A 25,105-nucleotide genomic window follows, 5' to 3' on the forward strand; every position below is an offset into this window, starting at 1 on the left:
TCTTGCACCATCTTGTCTGGCAACAGCTGCATTTGTTGGCTGTTTAGTTCCTACAGTTCATATACATAATTACGGAAGACATTGTTTTTCATTTGCATAATCTGCCAAGTAATTATGAGCACGACTTGCTCTGTAATCTCTATTGGTTTTCAGTTGTTTTCAAAAGGAATTTGTGTTTTCATGTAAAATGTGATAGGAATGTGATATCACTTGATCCCACTGAGATTTGCACTTCTCTTTAATCCAAACAAACAACTAAATTTGTCAACGCATTGAAATTTTAAATTCATTATCACAGTGCAGAACAAATTGTAGCCGAATGATTACTGAGACAGAGACCTATCTATCTATCTGTCTGTCTGTCTGTCTGTCTGTCTGTCTGTCTGTCTGTCTATCTATCTATCTATCTATCTATCTGTCTATCTGTCTATCTGTCTATCTATCACAGACTTGTTTTATGTAAATATGAACACTGGACAGAATGTTTTATAAATCAATACTGATTTATGAAATGACATTCAATGACATCAATGACATCGACTAACATTTGTCCAAGCATGTCTCCCTCATTACAGTTTCTTCTTTTTTTTGAGATGTGTGCAAATCTAAAATAAAACAGAGCCGTCAAACCTGTAAATGTCAATTACCGTATTTCCCTTGACATTTCTGGATAATGGCTGACATGCGGTCGCCGTAATAAGCATCATTAGATTTCAGACGGCCCGAGATGCATCAACACACGACGTGTTTGATCGCCGTTCGGTAAGACGAGAACCGTGTAACGTCTATGGCATATTTCATTCCCAATTGGCAAGCTTTGCTCCTCACTGCAGTGATGAGAGATGGCTTTGTTAATGTAATAGATGCTCTTGGCATTTCAAAAAGCACTCAGCCCTCTTGATTAGCTCATTTAGTCTTATTACTTAGGGGCCTTATTCACTTCTTCATTCATAAACTCCACTCACAGTCATCACATACTGTATCATGGTTAATAGACTAGACCAGCACACCGGTCAGACGCTATAAAGCGAGTCCCTCTCTGTTTATTGGGAGGGAAAGAGTACAAGTATGCTGATTGTTAAGGGGTCACATGGGGTCTTCACATCCTCAAATACAACTTTAATTCGTTCACTCACCACGCCAATAGAGAAGTAATTGTTCACGATGCTGTACGGGACTGGATCTCCTCCTTCATCTTTGTCTAGTGGAGTGATGTCGATCTTCCACCTGTCCAACATCACTTCAGTACTGTTCTCAATGTCCTTGAGAATCTGCAGAAGACTTTCTCCAACGTAGCCTGAAACCCAAAGGTCATATTACAAATAAGGGTTTGGCTCTATTGAGCACCAGCTATTTAAAGACAAGGAACTGACAAAATAGTCATATTTTGATCTAATTAGTCATGAATGAGTAAAACATCTGTGAAAATACTACAGTGATAATATATGAGAGGTTTACCAAGAGCTGATTTGCTCATCAATCCACAGTGCGAATGTAGGTTTAAGGATTCCCACAAAGTTTCATTCGTGCAGCAAATTAAAATATGGAAAAGACTTAAAGGTTCCGTATTATGCCCCTTTTCACAAGATGTAAAATAAGTCTCTGATGTCCCCAGAGTGTGTATGTGAAGTTTCAGCTCAAAATACCCAACAGATCATTTTTTACAGCATGTTTAAATTGTCATTTTTTGGGGCACAGAAAAACGCGCTGTTTTAGTGTGTGCCCTTTAAATGCAAATAAGCTGCTGCTGGACGACCCAGGGGGCGGAGCTTCATGAGCTCACGCTCAGTCTCTCAGGACAATTTCATCTCACGGAATGATGATAATATCAGAAACTCTCAGTAACGGTGTTCATTTCGAATCGGACAATAATGCCTACAGAGTCAGAGTGCTGTATAGAGATGAAACAGGTAGGCTATAGTTTAGTAGTTTAATTACGGTTATAACGTATTTGTCATCTGCTTGTATGTATCCATTATTTATTAATAGCCTACAAGTCTGCTGTCTGAATGATGATCAAACATATACTGATGAGTTTAATAAAGTTTATTGTACATCACACAAAAGATGAAGCGTCAGTTTTACTTCAGAAAATCACCGTAAGAGCTGAGTAAACACAGTAAGTTATAAGAAGTGCGCAAGTACATAAACGAATTTCGGTAGAGTTGAGGGAGCATTCCTGTGGGCGGAGGATAGTCAAAAAACGGTTCTAGTGACATCATTAAAGAAGGAAGTAGAGGGATGTAGTCCAAACGGGCCGTTCGATGTAGGCGACTTCTGTTAAATAAAATATCTCGCTTGGCATTGAACTTTGAGCTTTATAATTTTACAGATATTATTTATGCTCTAACAGCAACATTACACACTAACTAAAGTTTGAAACATGGGATCACGAAGAACGGGACCTTTAAATTACCTCCACCCCAGCGCAGGCACCTTGCGAGGTCATTTCCTGTGCCGAGAGGAAGTACACACACGGGAGGATTCTGTTCATAGTTAGATTTATCTATGGAAAAGAACATATATAGAAATAGAATAGAATAGAATAAATAGAATATATATATATATATATATATATATATATATATATATATATATATATATATATATATATATATATATATATATATACACACACACACACAAGTTATATATAACCAGCAATATTTTAAAATTTATATGATGCTTAAAAATGTAACCAGATTTGTAATGTAAAACATTTACATAAACCTACGTCAACACAGGAGAATACATTTCTAAATATGCTAATTATTGTTCATCCCGATTTCAAAATTTTAAAAGTTTATACCCTCGCTTTGATTTTATATGTTTTGATGTCCACAAGTTCTTGTACAAAAAATTACAGTGGCTGTAGCATTTATATAGTAAAGAAGTGGGTATTTTAAACAAGTGGGAATATTAAACAAAAATATGTTGTTTTAAAATGTTGTTTGGCCAATATTAAACATTGATTTGATCATGCTGTAAAGTTTTACAGCAACAATCACCATGTCGGTGCCCTCGGAAGGCAATTGTTGTAATGTGTAATGTACGATTGATACGATTAAGTTGATTGTTTATATTATAAATATAACATTATGTATTTTAACAGTGTTGTTTAATAAAATCAAATGATAACTTGCTTTTGATACTTTATTTGAACCAATTATTATTGCCTCATTGTTATTATATATGTATGTTAGGTAATTTTAACGGCTATTGTTCACTCGATTAATCATCAAATTATTGACTGATTTCTCGATTACAAAATAAACATTAGTGACAACCCTAGATTAGTTAAAACATTTCAAAATGCACCTGCATTGTTTTGCATTTTGTGACTTTCAGTGACAATTCCAGCCATATATTTCATCATTGAAGATTTCTTTAAAAAATAAAGTGTTCTCATGAACCCAGTTTCGTGTATCATCTCGTGTATCATGTTTATCGTCATACCCCTAAAAAAAACGTAACTTTCCAACAAAAAAAATTGTGGCCAGTTAAAATGCTGAGTGGCTAGTAACTATATACTGTATACACACAAACATATACATATACAGTATACTGTATGTACAAACTAGAGTATATATGTATGCAAATCTGTGTATGAATGAATAATGGAATAAATGGCAATGTCAAAATACAGTGGTTCTTTTCTGATACACTCCTCTGAAAGCATCCAGTCTATTACTCGGTCTTTGTTTTGATTGATAAAAAAAAAAATGGAGGCAATTTTTGACTAAATGAGGAAACAGTCGTCTAAAAAAATAAAAATAAATCACCTTCAGAGACTATTCTTCAGATGATATAAATAATATGCCATTTCTTGAAGAAAGATAATCATCCTATTTGCCCCGAAAATACAGACACGAATGTAATAGCTTCAGTTCTGTGAAAAACAAGTATTTGACTATTCCGACAAATATAACAAAATCACTTCTGTATAAAAGAACCTCTGAAACAACAAGAAAAGCCTTTTTTGCAGCAGATGTCATTACGTTTAGAAGTTTAACTTTAGCTTGCTGTTTTTATTATATCTATAATGAAAACTTCCTGGATTTAATTTACAATATGGCAACAGTATGGAAGCCCAGATCCACATGAATCCAGCGTTTAATTGCTCTAATGACCAAGGGCCAAAACAAACAATAAGTTGAAAAATGTGTGTGTTTTGGGTTTCAATTTTCACATCATCTGAACTCACCTATTACATCAAGAATCCATCCAACGGTCCCATCTCCACCACAGGCCAAGACTCTGAAGTCTGGAACATCTCGAAAGAAATTTAAGCTGAAATGAAAAGCGTTAACGTATTTAAATAAAAAATATTTAACCACAACTTTATACTTGTACAACTGTTAAGTCTTGTATATGAATTCATTTAGTGAAAGATAACAACAATAGTCAATAGACATTTTTTCTAACAATAATAAAAAGTAAAAATATATATTACAAAGAATAATACATTTTATATTTAATAAAAGGATATATTATACATTTTGAAAAATCTACATATACTCAGTTTTCCACCATATTAGACCTTTATTAACAAATGCGATGCAAATGCAAATCCATCTTTTCGAAAGCAAAGCCTGTTCAGAAGCTAATCAGATCTACCAAGACAATGTTCATTACGACGTCTTCCGTTCCTTCACAATAATAAAGCTGTAACCGCATGAAGGGACCTTACATGGTAGAGTGGCGTGCAATATAAGACTCTCAATTACTTTACTTATTGGGACATGCAGGCTTGGTAAATCATATTAGACAGCAAAAACAGACGACCAATCGCATGAAAAAAGCAACTTTGAGGATGTTTGAGTATGAAGAAACAAACACTCAGTTTGCTCTAATTGTGTTAGCCATGCCTGTAATTGACAGGACAGCCCGGAGTTACACCTGACAGTCACCTTGACAAAGAAATGTCACATTCTCATCACATGACTACAAGTTCATGTGTTATTTCAATAGATGTGACTGTCAATGCATAAAGTCAAAATCTATCTTTTCCACAAGCAGAGAAACGTCAATACATAGGCTACACCTGACCTAGTCAGTAGGACTTCAAAACACCATAATCAATAAGTTCAAAAGCAAATTGGCTGACAAGGTCACTAAATGGTTTCTGGAGAGGATTGCTCAGTGGGGTGCATTTATAAAATCAGAAAAACCTAGGTAAAATGAATCAGAGGCTAAACCATTGGACAGAAATCAGTCTTAAAAAAAAATCCTACAGTGGGAAATATTCAGTGGAGTAAAAAGTGTGACAACTCATATGCATCGATCTTGAAATATTATTATTTTTTAATCGTGAACCATTTGATTTGTATAACTAATGTAAGATGCTAGAAATCAAATTAATTGAGATTTGGTACAATAGCAAACATTTTTAATGTTTTTGAAAGAAGTATATGTAACACTTTGTTCATTTGTTAACATTAGATAATGCATTAACTAACATGAACTAACAATTAGCAATACATTTGTTACAGTATTTATAAATGTATGCTCACCAGGGCTGCATTTACAGTAAAAATACAATAAAATCAGTAATATTGTGAAAAATGATTACAATTTAAAAAAAAAAAAAATTCTATTTTATTTCAAAATGTAATTTATTCCTGCATTTTCAGCATCATTACTCCAGTCTTCAGTGTCATGATCCTTCAGAAATCATTCTAATATGATGATTTGATGCTCAAGAAACATTTACTATTATTATCAATGCTGAAATCAGTTGTGCAGCTTAATATTTTTGTGAAAACCTTGATACAATAATACATTTTAAAAAAATCTGGATTCTTTGAATGATGAACCGAAACAGCATTTATTTGAAATAGAAATATTTTGTACCATTATAAATGTATTTACTGTCAGTACTAATCAATTTAATGCAATCTTGTACAAAATATATTCATTTGCCTGTCACACTTTAGTTTAGGGTCCCATTCTCACTATTAACTAACTATTAACTACGACTTTTGCCTCAATAAACTCCTAATTTCTGCTTATTAATAGTTAGTAAGGTAGTTGTTCAGTTTAGGTAGTGGGTGTGATTAAGGGATGTAGAATAAGGTCATGCAGAATAAGGCATTACTACCGTATGTGATTTATAAGAACTAATAAACAGCCAATATTCTAGTAATATGCATTTTAATAAGCAACTAGTTAATAGTGAGAATTGGACCCTAAACTAAAGTGTGACCCATTTCCTTAATTCATTTCCTTTATTTATTAGCATATGAGAAATATCAATATAAAAATATCAAATAAGTAGTATGACTTTTCCCTGCCAACAATTATTTAAAGAATCCTATACACGTACAGAATCAAATCACTAATTAAATCGAATCAAATTTCTTTGTAACTCATACTGAATTGTTCTGAATTCACAAAAATTTCATCGATAACCTACAGTATGAACAGTGAATGAAATCGATTTTCTGTCTACCCAAATATTCACCCCTAGTTAATTTACATGGCAACATCCCACAATAACATTTCCACTTTCTTTATTGCTCTTTAAAATTTCATTTTCAAAATATAGTATCAATGAATATTGTCACAGCCCTCACGGCTGTGCACTTAACTCAAAAGTGACCACATCGCTGGCATACTAATAACAAATTCAGTCAGTGATCACAGAGCCTTCATGGTTGCGTGCATTTGATTGACACCACCGATGGTATGCGTGATCACACAAGGCCCTGAGAGGCAACACACTAACACTAACATGAATCTATTATGACCAGCTGACTGTCAGCACTGGACACTTCCACAGCCTGGCTTTGTTCTGTGCAGTGTTTGTGATGGCGGATCTAACCCTTTAATAATGTCTACATTTGCAGCCAAGACACAGACAGAGATTGTCGTGCATGAATTAGTGCACATTACCATCAAGCAGTGTCTGCATATACAATATATTGTTAACGTCGGGTTGTCGTAACTCTTATGTATGATCATAAACTGAGAATGTGCCGCAACAAAAAGCTAGACAGCTTCTGTTAGAATGCTAAGATATTGCCACTCACCCAGGCATGGGGCCGTTCTTGGCCAGGTTGTAGACTTGACGAGGGTTCAGCAGGTACTGGAACTTTCGGAAGATCCTAGATAGGACAGAAGTTATGAACAAATCAATGACTAGGAAAAATTACATTAAATGTCAATAAAATTACTTTTGTTTTAAAGTCACCATGAAATCAAAATCTTGTTTTTTATGGAATATTACCATATTTATTATAAATGTTTTATCTGTGCACATCATTATTATTTTTTATTAATGTGCCCTCATAATCTTTAATCAAAATAACTCCCCTCCCGCTTGCATTGACATGTCTTATCTTCTCTGATGATGCGTTTACAACCTGTCACTCACATGGGATCGGCCAATAGCAAACCACAACCATCAAACCATCCAATCAATTCCCGATGGACAAAATTAAGTCCCGCCCTACATTTTTTCTTGTTTGAGAAGCTGCTTCACTCAGATATACCGCAATAGGGAAGAAAACTATTGCAACTTGTGCAGAATTTTTACAGAAAAAACTGTAATATTGCTACAGTAAAAACCTGTTAATTGGTTAACTGCAAGTTGCCTTACAGTACAGTTTATGGCACAAAAAAAATCGTTTAACATGACATTATATGATTTTTTTAAAATAAAATACAGTCAAATTTATGGTATTTGGAAGTAAAACTATGAATTACCGTAACATTTACGGCAAAAAAAAACAGTTAAAGGACATTTCCAGGATAAGACCCTGTGACATCACATATGTCTGTATTTTATAAAAATAGTTTTGTTTCTTCTTATTTTTGTTATCACTAAGGTACATTAGGGTGTTTTTGATACATTTACAGTTTAGTTCATGAATCATTGTGTTGCTTTTATTTTACCACCTGTATTAGTACGGTACTGTGGTTATCAGTGCAAATAAAAAGCAGATTTTGGTACCGTATTAACATTATATAACTTAATGAAATGCACTGTTTTAAGTTGTAAAATATACAGGCACCAATATGCTATTCTATAATACCAAAAACATTTTCAATGTATTTTTTACTGTGAATTTCCGGCAACAACCGCTGGCACTTTTTTTACTGTAAATGTAACAAAACTAAAATATTTTTACAGTAATTTTCAAAAAATAAGATGGTTGTGGTTGAATGAATTTGAATAGAAACTAAGGATTTTGTCACCACCTAATAAGATGGATAAAATAAAATATTTGACATCATAGCCATCTCATTCAATGTGGTCCATTAAGAGGAAATGAGATTTGATCTGGATCTTTAGGATGCCAAAAATGGGTTTTAAATTGGAACTGATTTGATTAGATCATTAGATCATCTTTTAAGTTGCCAGAAATAGAATTGAAACTTAAAGCAGTTCCATCAACAAATTTATGGAAATCAGAAAATCCATTGAGCTCATGACTGAGGCTGCAAATTTGGTGTCAAACTAACTGCAAGTGACCGATAAATTATACAGATTGACTCAAGTTTGTTGAAATACTATATGAAAATACTGTGGCGTCAATTCCTTAAATATGACACCATATTTTACAGTTCTCACCTTTCACCTTGTTTGCCTCCACTTTTAGGGTTGACAAAAACCAACAGTGGATGAGTTCCTTCTGAAGAAGTAATCTACAGAATAAAGTGATGAAAAGCATTATTACATATCGTAATTTAGATTTTAAGTGGATTTAGCTTTTAAATCAGCTGTTGTCCTTCAGGATTCAGGATCACACAAAACATCCTTAAATCCACACACTTAAATGTATTACCGATGTGCAAAAGTCAGACAATGTGCACCATTACTAACGTTAATTATTAAAATATCTTTTCTACAAAGATTTTGCTTAACAAATCTTGTCTAATATCTCTCATTCACCATCTAAACCTGAAATTTTTATGTGAGCAATTTGACAATTCTCTCTCGCTTTTTTCTTAATTATAAAAAGAGGCCTACTACCTAAAGTATAACATAAATGTTGTTGAGCTCAGAATAACTCTTCATTACAAAAAGTCTTAAGATGTCCCAGCCACGAAAACCCACGTCATAAGACGCATCTAGCAAACCTCAGTAATCAGCTCCATATTTAGTCATTAATGACAGTCTTTGACCATGAGTCACTTTTCTGCATGGATGCATGATGATTGTGGGGTTTTGGAGCGGACAATGCACGCACAAACTAATCCAGAGAGTGTGAGTCGTCTTCCGGTGGACAGTGACTCAGATGAAGCACTTAAAACGGATCCCATCGAAACAATCCCAGCAGGCCCAGGTGAATTAATGAGCTGCCCGTCCGGCGACGAGTGATCCATTACTTCCTCTAATTATAAATAATAATCCTGATTATTACACTGGTTAGCCGCCGCCAGCCAAGATGGATGGCCCAGGACATGATTCGTCTTTTTTCGTTCTGTCATTACTATGCTCAGACAACGCCCATTCACGGCGGGTCATTGCAGCCTAACTGTTGCCTCAACCAAGTTAAGATCTAAGAATGCAAACTAGCTTGCACAAAGTGGGATTTTGAGATAAAATTGTAATTTTGGCCGAAACTTATAATAGCTGATGATTCTTCACTAGGAAGTTCATCATTATAACATTATGGGTCACCCTTTATATTAAGTGTCTTAAACTACAGTACTGAGTATTTATGTAAAAATAATTATTGTTAGGTATAATGTACTTATTGTGTTCATATTGCATTGCAAAACACTTTTGCTGCTATTGAGGTGGGATATGGGTATAGTTAGGCACAGGTTTGGTGGTATGGGTAGGTTTAAGGGTAAGGAACGAGTCAACAGTGTAATTATAGATGAACTGCAGAAATTAATTACAGCAGGTAAATGCTAAGCAGGTAAAGGTAATTTCATGCAGGTATTTTTTTTTTTTTTTAATAATTGTACAATGAAAAACATATAAGTGCACTGAGTGATTTAAATGTTAGTACATAGTTAAAGACATCTAATATAAAGTAGGTCCACATTACGTTAATGGACCTTTTTTATTTATATACTTATATTTCAGTTTCATCAGGGATGAATAATGCACAATATTTCACATATCTGTGGCATATCAGTTACTAAATTATTTTTTCAAATGTACTTGATATGTAATAAATGTAATCTTTAGCCAATCTCAAAATGAATATCCATTATGGGAAAACACCTTATATTGTGTATTATAATGTTTTGTTATAATGGCTAAATTCACTTGTATCATTGGAAACGAATGATTTTAGTTGTTACCTGTTTTATTGTTTATTTATTTATACAAAACAGCAAACTATCTGAATATCCGCAATTTATCCAGTAGGATATCAGCCATATCAAATAATTAAAAATAATTAATAATACATAAAAAATACATAAAATAAAATATTTTAATATAAGCGCATCCTTAGTTAACATGTCATTTTTAATTGCCTTTTTGTCTTCACTTTAATATTCAATAATGTCCCTAATTAATATGAGATGTTATAAGATGCATGCATAATAATTATAAAATAAATAGCTAAATAAAATGTTTTAAATGCATGTTACCCAAGGACATGTCAACTTCCCAGACAGCATTAGGGAAGCACAGTTTTGTTTGATATAATCTGCAGGAAATGGACATGCTGCTTTTAGTAACATTTCACTCTACAGTATGTGTGAAAGTGTGAAAGTGTGTCATTCACCTGTAGCCCCTGTCCATCCACTGATACAGAATTGGTCCTTTGTATTTCCCCCCGGCCTCCTGATTGGCTGGAGTCTTTTCTCAAAGTAGACTGTCTCTCCTGCAGTTAAAGGTCACATGTAAACATCTAAAAGAGCTGAGCTTTCTATAACCATCACAGAAATAAGAGATATTACCAGTACAACAGGACATATAGTGTTTGGAGGAAGGATGTGATCTCTCAGTGGTCCGCAGTCACATTCGGGTTTGACGTGTGAAGCGCACTTGTTGTGCAGCTGTTGTGTAGGAGGAGAACATAACTTTAAAACACATCAGACAATTCAACAATATAATTTTACTTACAGAAATGTTACTAAACAGGCCTACATGTTGAATTGATCAAATAAGTATGTCTACTATACAATTAAATTGTGTGCAAGTTTCACAAAAATAACTTTAATGATTGGATAACATGCCTTTAAAAACTTCATTATATTTTCAGACCATAAAAACTGTAAAAATTATTTGTAATGAGAAAGAAAGTGATAAACTCACAGTAATCTGGCACCAGACACAATGAAGGCCCGTAAGACCCTGGTAACACTTGATGGTTTTGTGACACTTATCACACTTGTTTGGACAGTTTCCCTCAACCCAGAAATGATGCATAATCTACAGTACAGTATTCAAAAAAAACATTTTGTTATATATACACAGCATAAAGAAAGGAAGAAAGAAAATACAGGCAAAGGAGTATGCGTTTTGATTAAGACTCATCATTGGTGTATTTGGGTCTCTTTTTAAACCAGGTTAATCATGTAATTAGCAATGCTTAGAGAGAATTTCTTTCTAATTTCATTAGCTGAAAAGAAACCCTTGGTCTAAGCCCCGTGGAACATTGGTGATCCAAGCGTGCTGGTTTTTAAACACTACAATTCGACGCACCTCTGTGTTTTTCTTGGATTTGACGTATGTTTTGATGCAGGACGGGGGGGCTCGAGCCACACATCTCTCGTGAACGGTGTACTTACAGACTGTAAACCAGACAGACAGAAAATTAATTCACAAAGTAATGTAGAATGTTTGGATGATTTGTTACTGGTTTCTAGTCTATCAATCTCTATAATTTGAAATATTTTAATGTGTATTTAATTATATTTTAATATTTATACATTTTGAATAATTGCTTATTTGATATCAAACATATTTTTATTGTTCATTTTTAATATATTATTTATTTAAATTATATCTACTTCACCAAAGTATGAAAATATATATATATTTATAGTAAGTATAGAAATACATACATATATACATATATATATATATATATATACATATATATATATATATATATACATATATATATATATATATATATATATATATATGTATATAAATATATATATATATATATATATATATATATATATATATATATATATATATATATATATATATATATATATAAATGTAATATTATCTCACAACCATCTTCAAATCTTTGATTGCATTTGTTTAAAGATGAGATATTTAATACACCAACTTATTTATATTCCAAATGAAAGTAATCACATGATTTTTTACTTGTATTTGTCAATTTGTACTTATCGAATAAGGCAAAAAATAAAAAAAATAACAGAATCATCTAGTGATCAATGTAATAAATGTTGTGAACTAACAGGAACAGCACAGGCCTTGCTTTCCCAATCCAATCAACATATTCAGACACAGGTTACAATATGCAGGTTTACTGAAGTGCTTCAGTCTCCACACATGCTGCCCGTCATCCTTTACATTCTGCAAGAGAGAGAGAATGAGAAAGACAAAGATGACAGTGAGAGAATGAGAATAAGACATCAATGAGGACTTGACAATGACAATACAACTGTAATGAAAAACATTACAACATTCAGATGAAGGCGATTCTGGAATCCTACTGGGATATGTCTTGAAAAGTGTCAAATATGCATCTTTAACAATTTGGAGGTCATGCCAAATATATCAGACACCAGACCACTAATGCAGCTGTCAAGGCATTTAAAATGAGTGGAGGACTCCATCTAGTGGGTAAGGAGAATGTAACATCAATTTATCAACTGATGAATCTGTTCTTCTGGCTTAGATGAATGGCTAGATGGAGAGACAGGTGGACTGGATGGATGGATGGACTGACTAGTGGGTAGTTGGACAAACACATATAAATATATAAAACTGAACTGGTAATCACATTTTCAAGTCCCAGCAGCACTAGCAGAGGAATGGTGGTCAAGCCACCCTGGACCCACTCTTCAAGAGAAACCATCCCGTCATGGTCATAGTCAATCTCCTGCATCATTTCCTCCAGAATCTACACCCCACACACACCAAAAAAAAGTGAATAATCGGAAAACATGATCAAATTCTGAACAGGATCAAATTCAATTTAATCTTACTGGCTTCAGTTCTGTTACGTCCCACTCCAGATACTCTGCAACATGCATCATCTGAGAGATAATGTGCTCCAGTTCCTGTTCAAGAAGAGCAAACTTTCTGCATTACATCAATGCAACTCTACACAAAGATCTAGGCCGCCATTCGAAATCGCATTAACTTAAAAAAATATTTCTTTGCGTCTGATAAAAAAATTGGGGTTGAGGTAACGCATTACAAGTAACACAAGCTACGTAATCAGATTACTTTTTTGAAGTATCAAATATCTGAGTTACTTCGACAAATAAGTAACGCAAGTTACTTTGTTTTCCCATTTATTGACTGAGAAATCAGGAGTAAGTGCAGAGGCGTTGTGTGCACTGTCTAAACACGATGGTTATTGTCGTTCTAGATTAAATGTGAACAAGCATTTACTCATTTCAGTTGAGTAAAATGTTTGTTTCTTTTTAAAAATATATCTTATATATTTGTTAAAAAGTAAATCTTCTACTAGCATGTTGTTCTGTCCTAGCTAGTACACTGTAAAAAATTATATGATCAATAAGTTATGATTACAGCATATGATTTAAAAAAAATTCAAGTCAGTTTAATGTAATTTAAGTTGAAATGACTTAAACATCCAAGTTGGTAGTACTTAAAAATTTAAGGCAGCTACTCTTTTTATAGTGCAATGGGCTTTATTAGCTTAAAACGTCCAACCTGTTAAGGTCCACCTTGTTACACATTGCTTCGTAAAAAAGTAATGTAACAGGGTGGAAAGACTCCTTAATGTGGGACGCTTAATCCTGCACCACGAGATCTACCTTTTTACAAAAATATGTTTTACTTCCAACTTAATCAAACACATGACACAGGTAATCAATGTCTTTCAGTTCGTTCAAAAATTACAGAGTCTGAAAACAAACTCATCAGTAAAGGAGCAAAACTGAGCATCCATCATTTAGTGTATGAAAACAACTCAGTGTTCAACCACTAGGTGGCGTATTCAGGGGTTTAAAAGACACTTAATTTTCAATAATAATTCATTATTGATCTGACTGCCCTGATACTGTTGGATGAGAATAAAACTTGAACTGAATTGAGTAGCTGAATCGACTGCTTCATAATTGACAATTTTTGCAACATCAAAACTGTAATTGAATTGAATCAACACTGAACTGACTCAAGCTGAACACTGACATTAATGTCTTCTGTAGAATTAGAATTTAGCTCATATTTAAAGAAGTTTGCATCACTGATTGTTATTTTCCTGTTTATTACTGTGAAGTTGCTTTGAAACAATCTGTATTGTATAAAGTGCTGCATAAAGAGGGCTTGACTTGACTTAAAACGGTAATAAACTGGAGGGACTGCTGGAAAGATGAGGTCTCACCTTACTGTCTAAAAACCCGTTCCCATCGGTGTCATAAAGCCGAAACATAACTGTGACAGAAACAAAGAAAGATGGAGAGAGGTTGAAAAAGAGAAAACACTGCAGTTTTAATCCAAGGATAATTTATGCATCTGATAGGAGCACTGTTTCAATTGCAAATTCTGTATCCTTCAAAATAGGTTAAAAAAGGATATCTATGTAATGAACTTCACAATTCAGAGTGCAATCTAAGCTATGAGGCATCATAAAGTGGGTGTTGCCATGGAAACCAGCAACTCAGCCAATAGCAGAATCTCTCAAGAAGTCAGTTTAATCAGGTTTAGCACAATTTAAACTAGACTAGCACGTCACAGACGTCCTTTATGCAAACCGATTGTTCTTTCTTTCATAATAATGACTCAGAAGTGCTATCAGCCAGAGGTTATTAAAATCTGAGCGTTTCAGCAGTTTAACCATGTCTTTCTGTCTGCCCATAGCAACAGGTTTCTGAACTAGCAGCCTAGAATTACAATTACAAAAGCTGCCAGTAGATGGCAGCACAGCCTCATGTTTTCTCCATTTTGGAACTCAGTTGACAACCAATTAACCAACACAATATAAAGAGTTTCTTCCACATCAAAAAGAACTTTTAAGTTATTTTAAATAAAAATGTAATGGTATAGTAGGTGATCCTACATTCTAGTTTGTCTTCTGGTCGTCCGCCCTCCAGGAGAGAGAGATAGCAAATCAAATTCTTCAGCTGGATTGTGCCGAGAGGTTCGGACAAGGTTGTCACCTTTGGCGGAGTGCAGTTTCCCTTTATCAGCTTTAGACCTTGTAAAGCACAATTTGAGTATGTTTAAAGCGCATTGATTTCTGTGTGTTTGCTATGTTTTGGCAAGAACCGAAACTAGAAATCACTGGAATCTCCATTTTTGGTCTAACTGTTGTCCTGGAATATTGTTGCAGCTCTATTGCGTTTAAGACAAAGTTATACAATTAAAACTGAATAAAAGGAATAAACTAAATATAACTGCTTTGTGTGCATATGTGGCCAACATTATCGGTTCTTACACTACCGGGTCAGTGAAATTTGTATGCTTAACAAGGCTACATTTATTTGATCAAAAATACAGTAAAACAAAACATTGTTAAATATTATTACAATGTAAAAATTTTAAATTCCATTTTAATATATTATATAATGTAATTTATTCCTGTGATCAAAACTGAATTTTCAGCATCATTACTCCAGTACACTTCAGTGTCAAGTGATCCTTCAGAAATCATTCTATTATGCTGATTTGCTGCTCAAACAATTATCCTCAATGTTGAAAACAGCTGTGCTGCTTAATAAAAAAGTTCAAAAGGACAGCACTTATTTGAAATAGAAATCTTTTGTAACTGTACAAATGTCTTTACTGTCACTTCTGATCAATTTAGTGCATTTTTTACACTGCTTTAACTCATCAGAATAAGTTAAGCATTTTTATTAAATAAGTTATACAAGATTATTTTCATTTTTTAAGTCAGTTTAATGTAATTAAGTTGACATGACTTAAATATCCAAGTTGATTGTACTTAAAAAATGTAAGGCAGCAACTTTTTTTTTTTTTTTTTTACAGTGTAGCTTATTGGTAAATTCTTGATTAGATATCACAGTATATTCAATTTGTAGTTTTTCTCAAATGCATAAGTTTGTACAGCCTGTGTGATTGGGAAGACCCAAATTACCCATGATCCTCTGCTTGTCCATCATGGAGGTGCTTGGCTTGGGGTCTTTGTTGCAGAAACTGAGGAAGAGATGCTGACAGAAATCCACAGCAAGTTCATTCTCCAGGAAGGTCTCCATGAAGAGCTTGAAACCCTCAAAGTCAATTTCCTGCTGAAGGTGATTTCCCCCGTTACTCGGTTAATACTTCATATTAACATAATAACTGCATTATCAGGCATTATCATCAAAATGACAAGCAAGAGGCATCTTCAGTAAATGGATGCCAAGCATTTATGGAAACACAATGGTTTCATTACCCAATACAAACATCATATAGTGTAATGGTTCTAAAAATCTGCTGAAATTAGATTATCATCATAACATTCGGTCCAGTACAGCATTCTTAGCTCAGCATGAACACTGCAATATAACGTGCTTCACAAGAGCATAAATAGTTGCAATACCTCTTCAGGATTATACTTGGCCAGAATCCCATCTCCATGAAACTCCTGGAGAACATCTCTTAGTTTCTTTGTTGTGTCTGTGACAAAGGAGTAAAATAAGAGGAAGATAACAGTTAAGACAGTGTAAGGAAATTTAGCTCATGACATTTAAGGGTCAATGATGTGTTGATGTAGTGCTAAATTATGCCCCAAAAAACTTTTTTATGATAAACATGTCTGATGTTTGAAGGAAGAAGATCTTTTGGCATTTTTTAGATATGGCAAAGTTACATTACCATTCAAAAGTTTGTGCTGTATGTCACTCACTTTGCAAAAAACAAACATAAACACTAAATTTTAAACAAAAATATAACATTTTAAACACTAAATTGAACAAAAATAAACCTAAACTTCCAGATATAGGGGCAATGCCCCTGCATGAGCTTTTGTCATGGTAGCCTATAGTTAAGCGCATAAGCAAGAGTGCTGTTTTTTCCACATGTGATATTAATTTTATACAGATCAATAAACAAGAAGTTAATATTGTGAATTACAATTTGTCACTCGAGGGAGACTCAAACTCAGGTTGTTCGCGTCAAAAGCTAAATCTGCTGTTCTTGCTACACGCCACTCTCCTGCTTTACCAGATCGAGTTCTAATTTTGTCTGACCAAACCAGCTAGTGGTAGAAAGATTTTAATATGAAAAGGGTTTTTTTTTCTCCATAATAAATCGCACTAAATTAGCCGGTTAAATTTTAGCCGGACAGCTCTAATATTTACACATACAGTACACACGCAAAACGACTTTCTCCTGCCGCAGTCTGCTGTACTTTCTGCATGTCTTGATTGACAGATGTCTCGTCCAATCAGCGGTCAGTATTCCATTCGCCACATATACCTACCTTTTCCGTTTTGTCTGACTTGTTATTGTGTTTTCTAACTTGTTAATTTGTTTTTAGTCTTTCCATTGCATATATAAAATTGTGGCTTGTTTTGAACTTCTCGGCCACCGTACTTATGGCTCCTACAAGGCGTTTCAGGCAGTTCAGAAACAGTGTTTACTGATATAAAGAAAAATTCCCTATGTAGTGGACCTTGTGTTTTGTAACTTTTTAGACCCTTTTTATGCTCAAACCGCAACAATAAAGAAATTTGAAAATGTAAAAAAGCATAACTTTGAGGAGATCAGATCATCTCTATCATTGAGTCTGATGATGGTAGAGCTCACAACTTTCAAACCTAGCAGACATTCATTCAGCTGCAGAGAGATGTATCCCTCCTTCCTCTTCACTAATGGCCCATATTGTCGTACTGCATGCTAGCCAATCACAATGAGAGAAGCCCAGGCCTGGCACAGGAAACAGCGGGCTCTGGGGGCATCAATTATTCAGATTACTCAATTAAATGCAGAAGATCTCTGTTCTCTGCATACATAATGAAAGATCTTCTCTTTGACAGTGGATTTGTTATGTATGAATGCAGGTTTTGGGGTAATTAAATGGCGCACATCTGTATCTTGATCTTTAAGTGGTCGTTTTTGAATTGGTGTGCAATAGATCCTTTATTATTGTTATGTCAAGCAGATTCTTGCTACTAAAACGGTCTAATAATAGTTTTATCTCTTTATCTTAATGGGAAATATAATACATAATACATTTCCAATGGATGGAAAAAAACTTTGACAGCAAACACGGAGATTTACTAACCGTTTCCTCCAAAAAGAGATTATAGATGACACTTCGGTCAGACTGACTCCCACCACAGCATTAGCACTCAAAGGAATCAACATTCATCATAGATGGATTATGTATTTAGTGGAATTAATAACCGTCAGTCAGAATTTTCTCTCCCATCATAGTCTGGTACCGATTGGATTAGACTGAAGACTTAACCTTAAGCTCCAGACAGGAAATGACATTTCCTTAAGTGACACATGCACAAAATTGGTGTTAAATGGTTCGAATTTTATTCCTGTGAACTGGCAGCCTGTCAGTGTCTCTGCAAGGATATTTAGATGCTTTAGAGGCTTTTTGGAGATACTGAAGAATAAACCGTGAATGATGAATTGAATTTAAACAGTACACTGCAAAAAATATTTGTTGTCTTGTTTTCCAGTACAAATATCTAAACATTCTTAAACCAAGATACATTTACTTGAGAAGAAAAAATGACTTCAGTCTTATTTCCAGGAAAAAATTATCAAAATTAAGTGAGTTTATGCTTAAAACAAGAAAAAATATCTGCCATTAGAGTCAGAAAAACAAAAAATTTTAAGGGAAAACTAAATTATTTTCCAGACCCTATTGGCAGATATTATTTCTTGTTTGAAGTATAAACTCACTTAATTTTAATACATTTTTCATTATACAAGACTTAATATCTTAAGTAAATTTCTTCTCAAGCAAATGTATCTTGATTAAAGAATTTTTTTTAAACGTATGATTTGACTCGCCCATCTCAAAAATGTTCTTAAGTAAACATAACTGAATTGAACTATAAATGACACATTGATAAACAAATATTGGACAAATGTGGTCTAAACTAACCAACTGAAGAATAACAAAACAAAGGCCTTACATTGTGCATAGTCTTGAAGAAGAGAGAATTCGTTCGGGCTCAAAGTGACAAATTTTTCTTCATTAGACATGATGCCCAGTGTTTCTTTGCCTCGGTTTACATTCCAGAATAAGATCCACCAGCTCAGCCTCTGAGGAGAGAATGAGAAAACTGTCAGTCATCCTTGTGAATTTTACAAAACTGATCATTGCAGTGTGTCATGTTACTCAAGCACATACCATCAAGGTCAAATATAGAATTAGAATTATTCACATATATGTGTAAACCAGTTTTTGTGATTCTGTGCTTGGTACCGGTCATCACAGAACAACAAGAACTGGTTATGTGTCACACGTGCCAACAACAAATAATCAAATAGCTATGTAACATCATGCCAGTCAATACTGAAGTCAATGTTAGACTGGACCTCAGTAACTGGCATTGATTGATGTGAAGCACTGATTTGTACTGTACAAGCATGACAGGTTCCCAACAGTTTTAATTACACTATGGAACTGTCTTTCATCCTCAACGAGGCTGCATTGATTTGATCAAAGACACACTAAAAACAGTAATATTGTTAAATGTTATTACAATTTTTAAAGGGGACATATCATGAAAATCTGACTTTTTCTGTGTTTAAGTGCTATAATCGGGTCCCTGGTACATCTACCAACCCAGAAAACGATGGTAACTTTGTTTTGGTAAGACTTTCTCTGCAAGCATGTGAAAAAATAAGCCGATCAGATTTTGCTCCCCTTTGATTTAGGAGGTGGATCTTATTATAATATTACCGCCCCTTAATCTGCACGTTTCCACCCACAGCGCCGCCATTTGGTTTTCGCAAGCGACAACAGTGTCACCAGTTTTAACGCATTGACAAAAGTTCAAGCAAAGCATGCAAACTGTTCTGTCGTTGTCTGCACAGACGAGCACAGAACACTATTTGACCAAAAAATGTCAGCTCTGTCTTATAAAGACATCAGGGAACTGTGTCAACTTGTGTACAGTTAAACATGACAGTATACGTGCAAGTGGATGAGATGAACGGCTACATAAATGTATCCACTACCATTCAGAAACGTCCAGGTTCAGTCTAAAAGTTGCAACCTCTTCCTGAGTCTCTCCGTAAGGCTGCACTCCACTACTTATTTCTGAAATTTGACTTAAATTCGAGTGTTTTGTTATTGACAGAGACAGAGTATCTAAAGCAAAGAGTATAGAAGTACTTCTGTACTCTTTGTCCGAAGCTCGTGTAAAGTATCGGCCGTCTTCTGGAGGCGGGCAGCAGCAGCTCATTTGCATTTAAAGGGACACGCACAAAAACGAAGCGTTTTTTGCTTACACCCAAAAAGGGGTAAATTTGACAAACCTATAATAAATTATCTGGGGGGTATTTTGAGCTGAAATATCACAGACACATTCTGGGGACACCAAAGATTTATATTACATTTTGTGAAAAGGGGCATAATGTGTCACCTTTAATATGTAATATATCAAAGCTGTATTTTCAGCATCATTACTCCAGTCTTCAGTGTAACATGATCCTTCAGAAATCATTCTGATATGATGATTTGATGATCAAGAAACATTTCTTCTTATTTTTATTATCAATGTTGAAAACAGTGGTGCTGCTTAATATTTTTAATATTAATATTTGAATACTTAATATCTTTCAGGGTTATAGGATGAATAGAAAGTTCGAAAGAACATTTATTTGAAACAGAAATCATCTGTAACATAAATGTCTTCACAGTAACTTTTGATCAATTTAATGTGTCCTTACTGAATGAAGGTATTCATTTCTTAAAAAAAAAAAAAAATCATACTGACCCCAAACTTTTGAACAGTAGTGTACATAAATCCAAAATTAAATGAAATGAAATCATAAAGCTTTTTAAGCTAAACATCCAATGTAGATATTTGTGAGTTATTCCAGAATAACCATATTGTGAAGAAAGAAAAAAAACTAGTTACAAGTGAGTGTTTTATTTATCATTTATTTGGCCATATCGGCCATAACATAAAAATAATTATTGTCTTATCAGTTTCATAAGGGGTATAGACCATCTACTGTAAAAAATCTAGACAAATATCTGGGTATCCCTTATGAAAATGATCATGTTTTTACTGTAGTAACATCTGTAGTAGTAACTGATATTTTGTGGAAATATTGTAGACTTCAACTCAATAATCTATTAAGAGAGTAAGTACAGAAAGGATGCACCGACAAGACAATAATTATTTTCATGTTAAGTCTGATAAATATTAAAATTCAATATTATTTTGTCCAAATAAATGATAAACAAAACAGTATTGATCAATTTAAATGCTACATGTGAATTTATGTACCAAAGCATTGTACAGTAGGAAAAATGGATATTCATTTTAAGATTTATTAAAGATTACACTTAATTTTATAAAATTATTTGTGGTATTATAATGTTAAAAATGTTCTTAATGTGAGTGTTAGATAATGGCAATGGTAATCTAAAGGTAAAAATAGAGAAAATGAGAACAATATCCAATGTTGACCCATGACAATAAAGTACACAATTCTAATATCAGCTAATGAGCAATATAGTACTGATAAATCACACATCAGTTTCTAAATGCATTTAAGCTACTATTTTCATAACAAATATTATAGTTATAGAAACCACATGTGCCCTGACATAACCAGTATTACCTGTTATTATTATGGTTTTGCAACAAGAAAACACATTTAAGTATGTAGGCCTACTGTGCAAGAACATTTATACGTTCATAAGAGATGACTACTGTCACAAGAAAAAGAAGTTTGAATAAAATGAGATCATGCACTAATCCATTCCTGAAGCATTCCTCAAACTGAAGGAAAACTCTGCAACTCAATTCCACATCCTGTCATGCCTTCGAACTTTCTGTGACAAGAGCAGGAAGTGCCTGGAGCAAGTGTCTTTTCTGAAAGATAGTCTTTATTTATGAATAAAAGTGCCTGTCATGTCAAGAAACCAAAACAAACTCTTCTCAGCGTTACCTCGGGGTACGAAAAATGGATAATCTTGGCCTCGTCTTGACCTTAATGGTTGAAATACATTATATCCACAAGCTAGGCTCACAAAAGTGACAAATTACAATAGCATTAAATGATCACAATACAAAACATTACATACAATAATGCATATTCAACCCTGCACCATTAGTCATATCAACAACCCTGGAATAAAGCAATGAAAATACAGTCAAGAGCTCCATCATGATGTCACTGGAAACAGATGGAACACGATTCCCTCTTTCCCACAAACACCAGTGCTCAATGCGGAGTTCCACTCACCTGATGCTTCTCGGAGTCAACAGCAGTGATCCAGCAGGAATGTTATACATGTTCCTGCATCATCTGCGAGAATCCCTGTGTTTGTGTCTATGGGGAAATGAGCATGAGAGAGGAGCGCTGGAGAGAGGGAGAGCGATCTACTCATCTGCAACAATCAGTTCTCGTGCCTCTGTTCGCATCACACACTCCCCCTCCCCTCTTCTTTTTCCCCTTGATCTCTCCATCTTGCCATTTAGCAGGCAGTGGATCTAGGATGCGATATTGGAAGGATATGCTGCACATTAATATGCAGCCTTATGAGGGTGAGTATGTGTACCTGTACTGGTGATGCTGTTGAGACCCACCAGACTCTCATCCAAGGGACCCCCTGCTATGAAAATGTTGTGTAATATTGTATATTAACTTCAACTTCAATTAACATCAACAAACATGAAATGACACTAGTGTTGACCTATTGCAGTTTAAGTAACATACTTAGGGTCATGTTTTGGGTTTGCTGCTCTACTGTGTTGTCTTACAGAAAGTGATTAACATTTTGTTTAATGATGACTCTGGAGAAGCAATCTAATTAACCAAATATATATTATTTTCTGATAAAAATCTTAAAGATTTAAAAAGATAAAAAGAATGTATATTTTTGGACTAAAAAAATGGTAGAGCAAATTAAACACATTTACGAATATGCAGAATATTTTTGGAAATGTTTAAAACATTTCTGAATATTTTTCAAAGATTATATTTTTTCACCTTAGAACACCTTAAACACATTTACAAATATGCAGATAATTAGTTACATTTTTTATTTTTTTTAAATAATTTTTCAAAGATATATTTCTTGAATTAAAAACAAATTATCCATACTTAAGTATGAATATTTTTCAAAGATTATGTTTTTAAAAATCTGTAGCACAAATAATTACAATTTATAAAATTATGTACAGCATATTAAATATAAAAATGATATAAATAAATATTAAATATAAAATTATAATATTACAAATAATATTATATTATTATTTGTATATTACAAATTATATACAGAATATTTTTTTAGAAATCCAAATTTTCGTCCTTACTCCAGTCTGATGATCCTTCAGAAATTATTCTGATATGCTGATTTGATTTCTTATTATTATCAATGTTGAAAACAATTGTGATATATATATATATATATATATATATATATATATATATATATATATATACACACACATACACAGTATATGTACAGCACAACTGTTTTCAACTGATATATATATATATATATATATATATATATATATATATATATATATATATATATATATATAGATATATATAGATATATATATATATATATATATATATATATATATATATATATATATATACACACATACACAGTATATGTACAGCACAACTGTTTTCAACTGATATATAGAGATATATATATATATATATATATGAAGAGTTCAGATGCAAAAGCCTCTAAGTGCCATCTGAAATTTTCTTCTAGAATGATCATTTTTATCAAGCTTGTATATTTAAGTTCAGTAATTTCACTTAAATGGCAATGAAAATGACCTATTAATTGTCATTTAAGTGAAATAACTGAACTTAAATATACAAGTTTGATAAAAAATGATAATTCTAGAAGAAAATTTCAGATGACACTTAGAGGCTTTTGCATCTGAACTCTTCATATATATATATATATATATATATATATATATATATATATATATATATATATATATGTGTGTATGTAAAAAAAATCGGTAACACTTTACAATAAGGTTCATTAGTTAACTACATTAGTTAACATTAACTAATAATGAACTGCACTTATACAGCATTTGTTCATCTTTGTTAATGTTAATTTCAACATTTACTAATACTTTATTAAAATCTTGTTAACATTAGGTAATGCACTGTGAACTAACATGAACAAACAATGAACAGCTTTATTTTCATTAGATTAACAAAAACAGTAGTAAATGTATTTCTCATTGTTAGTTCATGTTAGTTAATACATTTACTAATGTTTAATAAAGGAACCTTATTGTAAAGTGTTACCAAAAAATCTTCTTTTTAAAAAAAAAACACACATTCAGAAGCTCCAATTTGTCCAATTGTATGCCTAAACTATAAACACACAGGTTAAAAGCATTGATATCTACAATGTCAGAAAAGTACCTTTAGGCGAAACAGCTTGTCACTGGGGCTGCATGTTAGGTACTAATACACACCCTTTGTGTATGCTAAACCTCCAGGTGTTTTGAATGGGACAGCTGGCCTATGGAAAGAGCATTCATGAGCTTTGACGTGACTAACAGCTATTCCAAGCTTTCTGAATCCCCTCTATTTACCTGAATATCTCCAACCACATTTGTCATATAACTGAAATCCTACAATCATTATATTCTGTAATCATTACTGTGAATATATTTCGAGAAATGCCTCAGTGTTTCTTGTCGATACTAAGTCAATGGTATCCAAAACTGCTCAAACATTCTTCAAAATATCTTCTTTTGTGCACCACAGAAAAAGAAAGTCAGACAGGTTTGGAACAATAGGAGGGCGAGTACATTTTCATTTTTCAGTGAACTATCCCTTTAATGCGCAGAGCACATAACTTTT

At 33.4% G+C, this 25,105-nt stretch overlaps 1 protein-coding gene across 1 annotated transcript in view; it reads right to left on the reverse strand.

The window, feature by feature from the left end:
• Positions 1-22,594, reverse strand: part of dgkb (diacylglycerol kinase, beta) — a 62,476-nt gene extending 39,882 nt beyond the window's left edge. Inside the window, exons 1-18 of the mRNA XM_084126726.1 lie at positions 22,487-22,594; positions 19,192-19,321; positions 16,635-16,711; positions 16,191-16,341; positions 15,153-15,290; positions 14,478-14,527; positions 13,108-13,182; positions 12,903-13,022; positions 12,355-12,472; positions 11,618-11,706; positions 11,228-11,344; positions 10,870-10,968; positions 10,695-10,793; positions 8,576-8,649; positions 7,032-7,106; positions 4,205-4,290; positions 2,417-2,506; positions 1,137-1,297 (exon numbers count right to left, since the gene is read on the reverse strand). Of these exons, the coding sequence (XP_083982852.1) occupies positions 1,137-1,297; positions 2,417-2,506; positions 4,205-4,290; positions 7,032-7,106; positions 8,576-8,649; positions 10,695-10,793; positions 10,870-10,968; positions 11,228-11,344; positions 11,618-11,706; positions 12,355-12,472; positions 12,903-13,022; positions 13,108-13,182; positions 14,478-14,527; positions 15,153-15,290; positions 16,191-16,341; positions 16,635-16,711; positions 19,192-19,261 (1,689 nt within the window). The 5' untranslated portion in view covers positions 19,262-19,321; positions 22,487-22,594. The remainder of the gene's footprint in view (positions 1-1,136; positions 1,298-2,416; positions 2,507-4,204; positions 4,291-7,031; positions 7,107-8,575; positions 8,650-10,694; positions 10,794-10,869; positions 10,969-11,227; positions 11,345-11,617; positions 11,707-12,354; positions 12,473-12,902; positions 13,023-13,107; positions 13,183-14,477; positions 14,528-15,152; positions 15,291-16,190; positions 16,342-16,634; positions 16,712-19,191; positions 19,322-22,486) is intronic.
• Positions 22,595-25,105: the final 2,511 nt, after the last annotated feature.

This window comes from Abramis brama (genome assembly GCF_963993115.1).
Source record: "Abramis brama genome assembly, chromosome: 10".
In the NCBI taxonomy this organism is placed as follows: Eukaryota; Metazoa; Chordata; class Actinopteri; order Cypriniformes; family Leuciscidae; genus Abramis; species Abramis brama.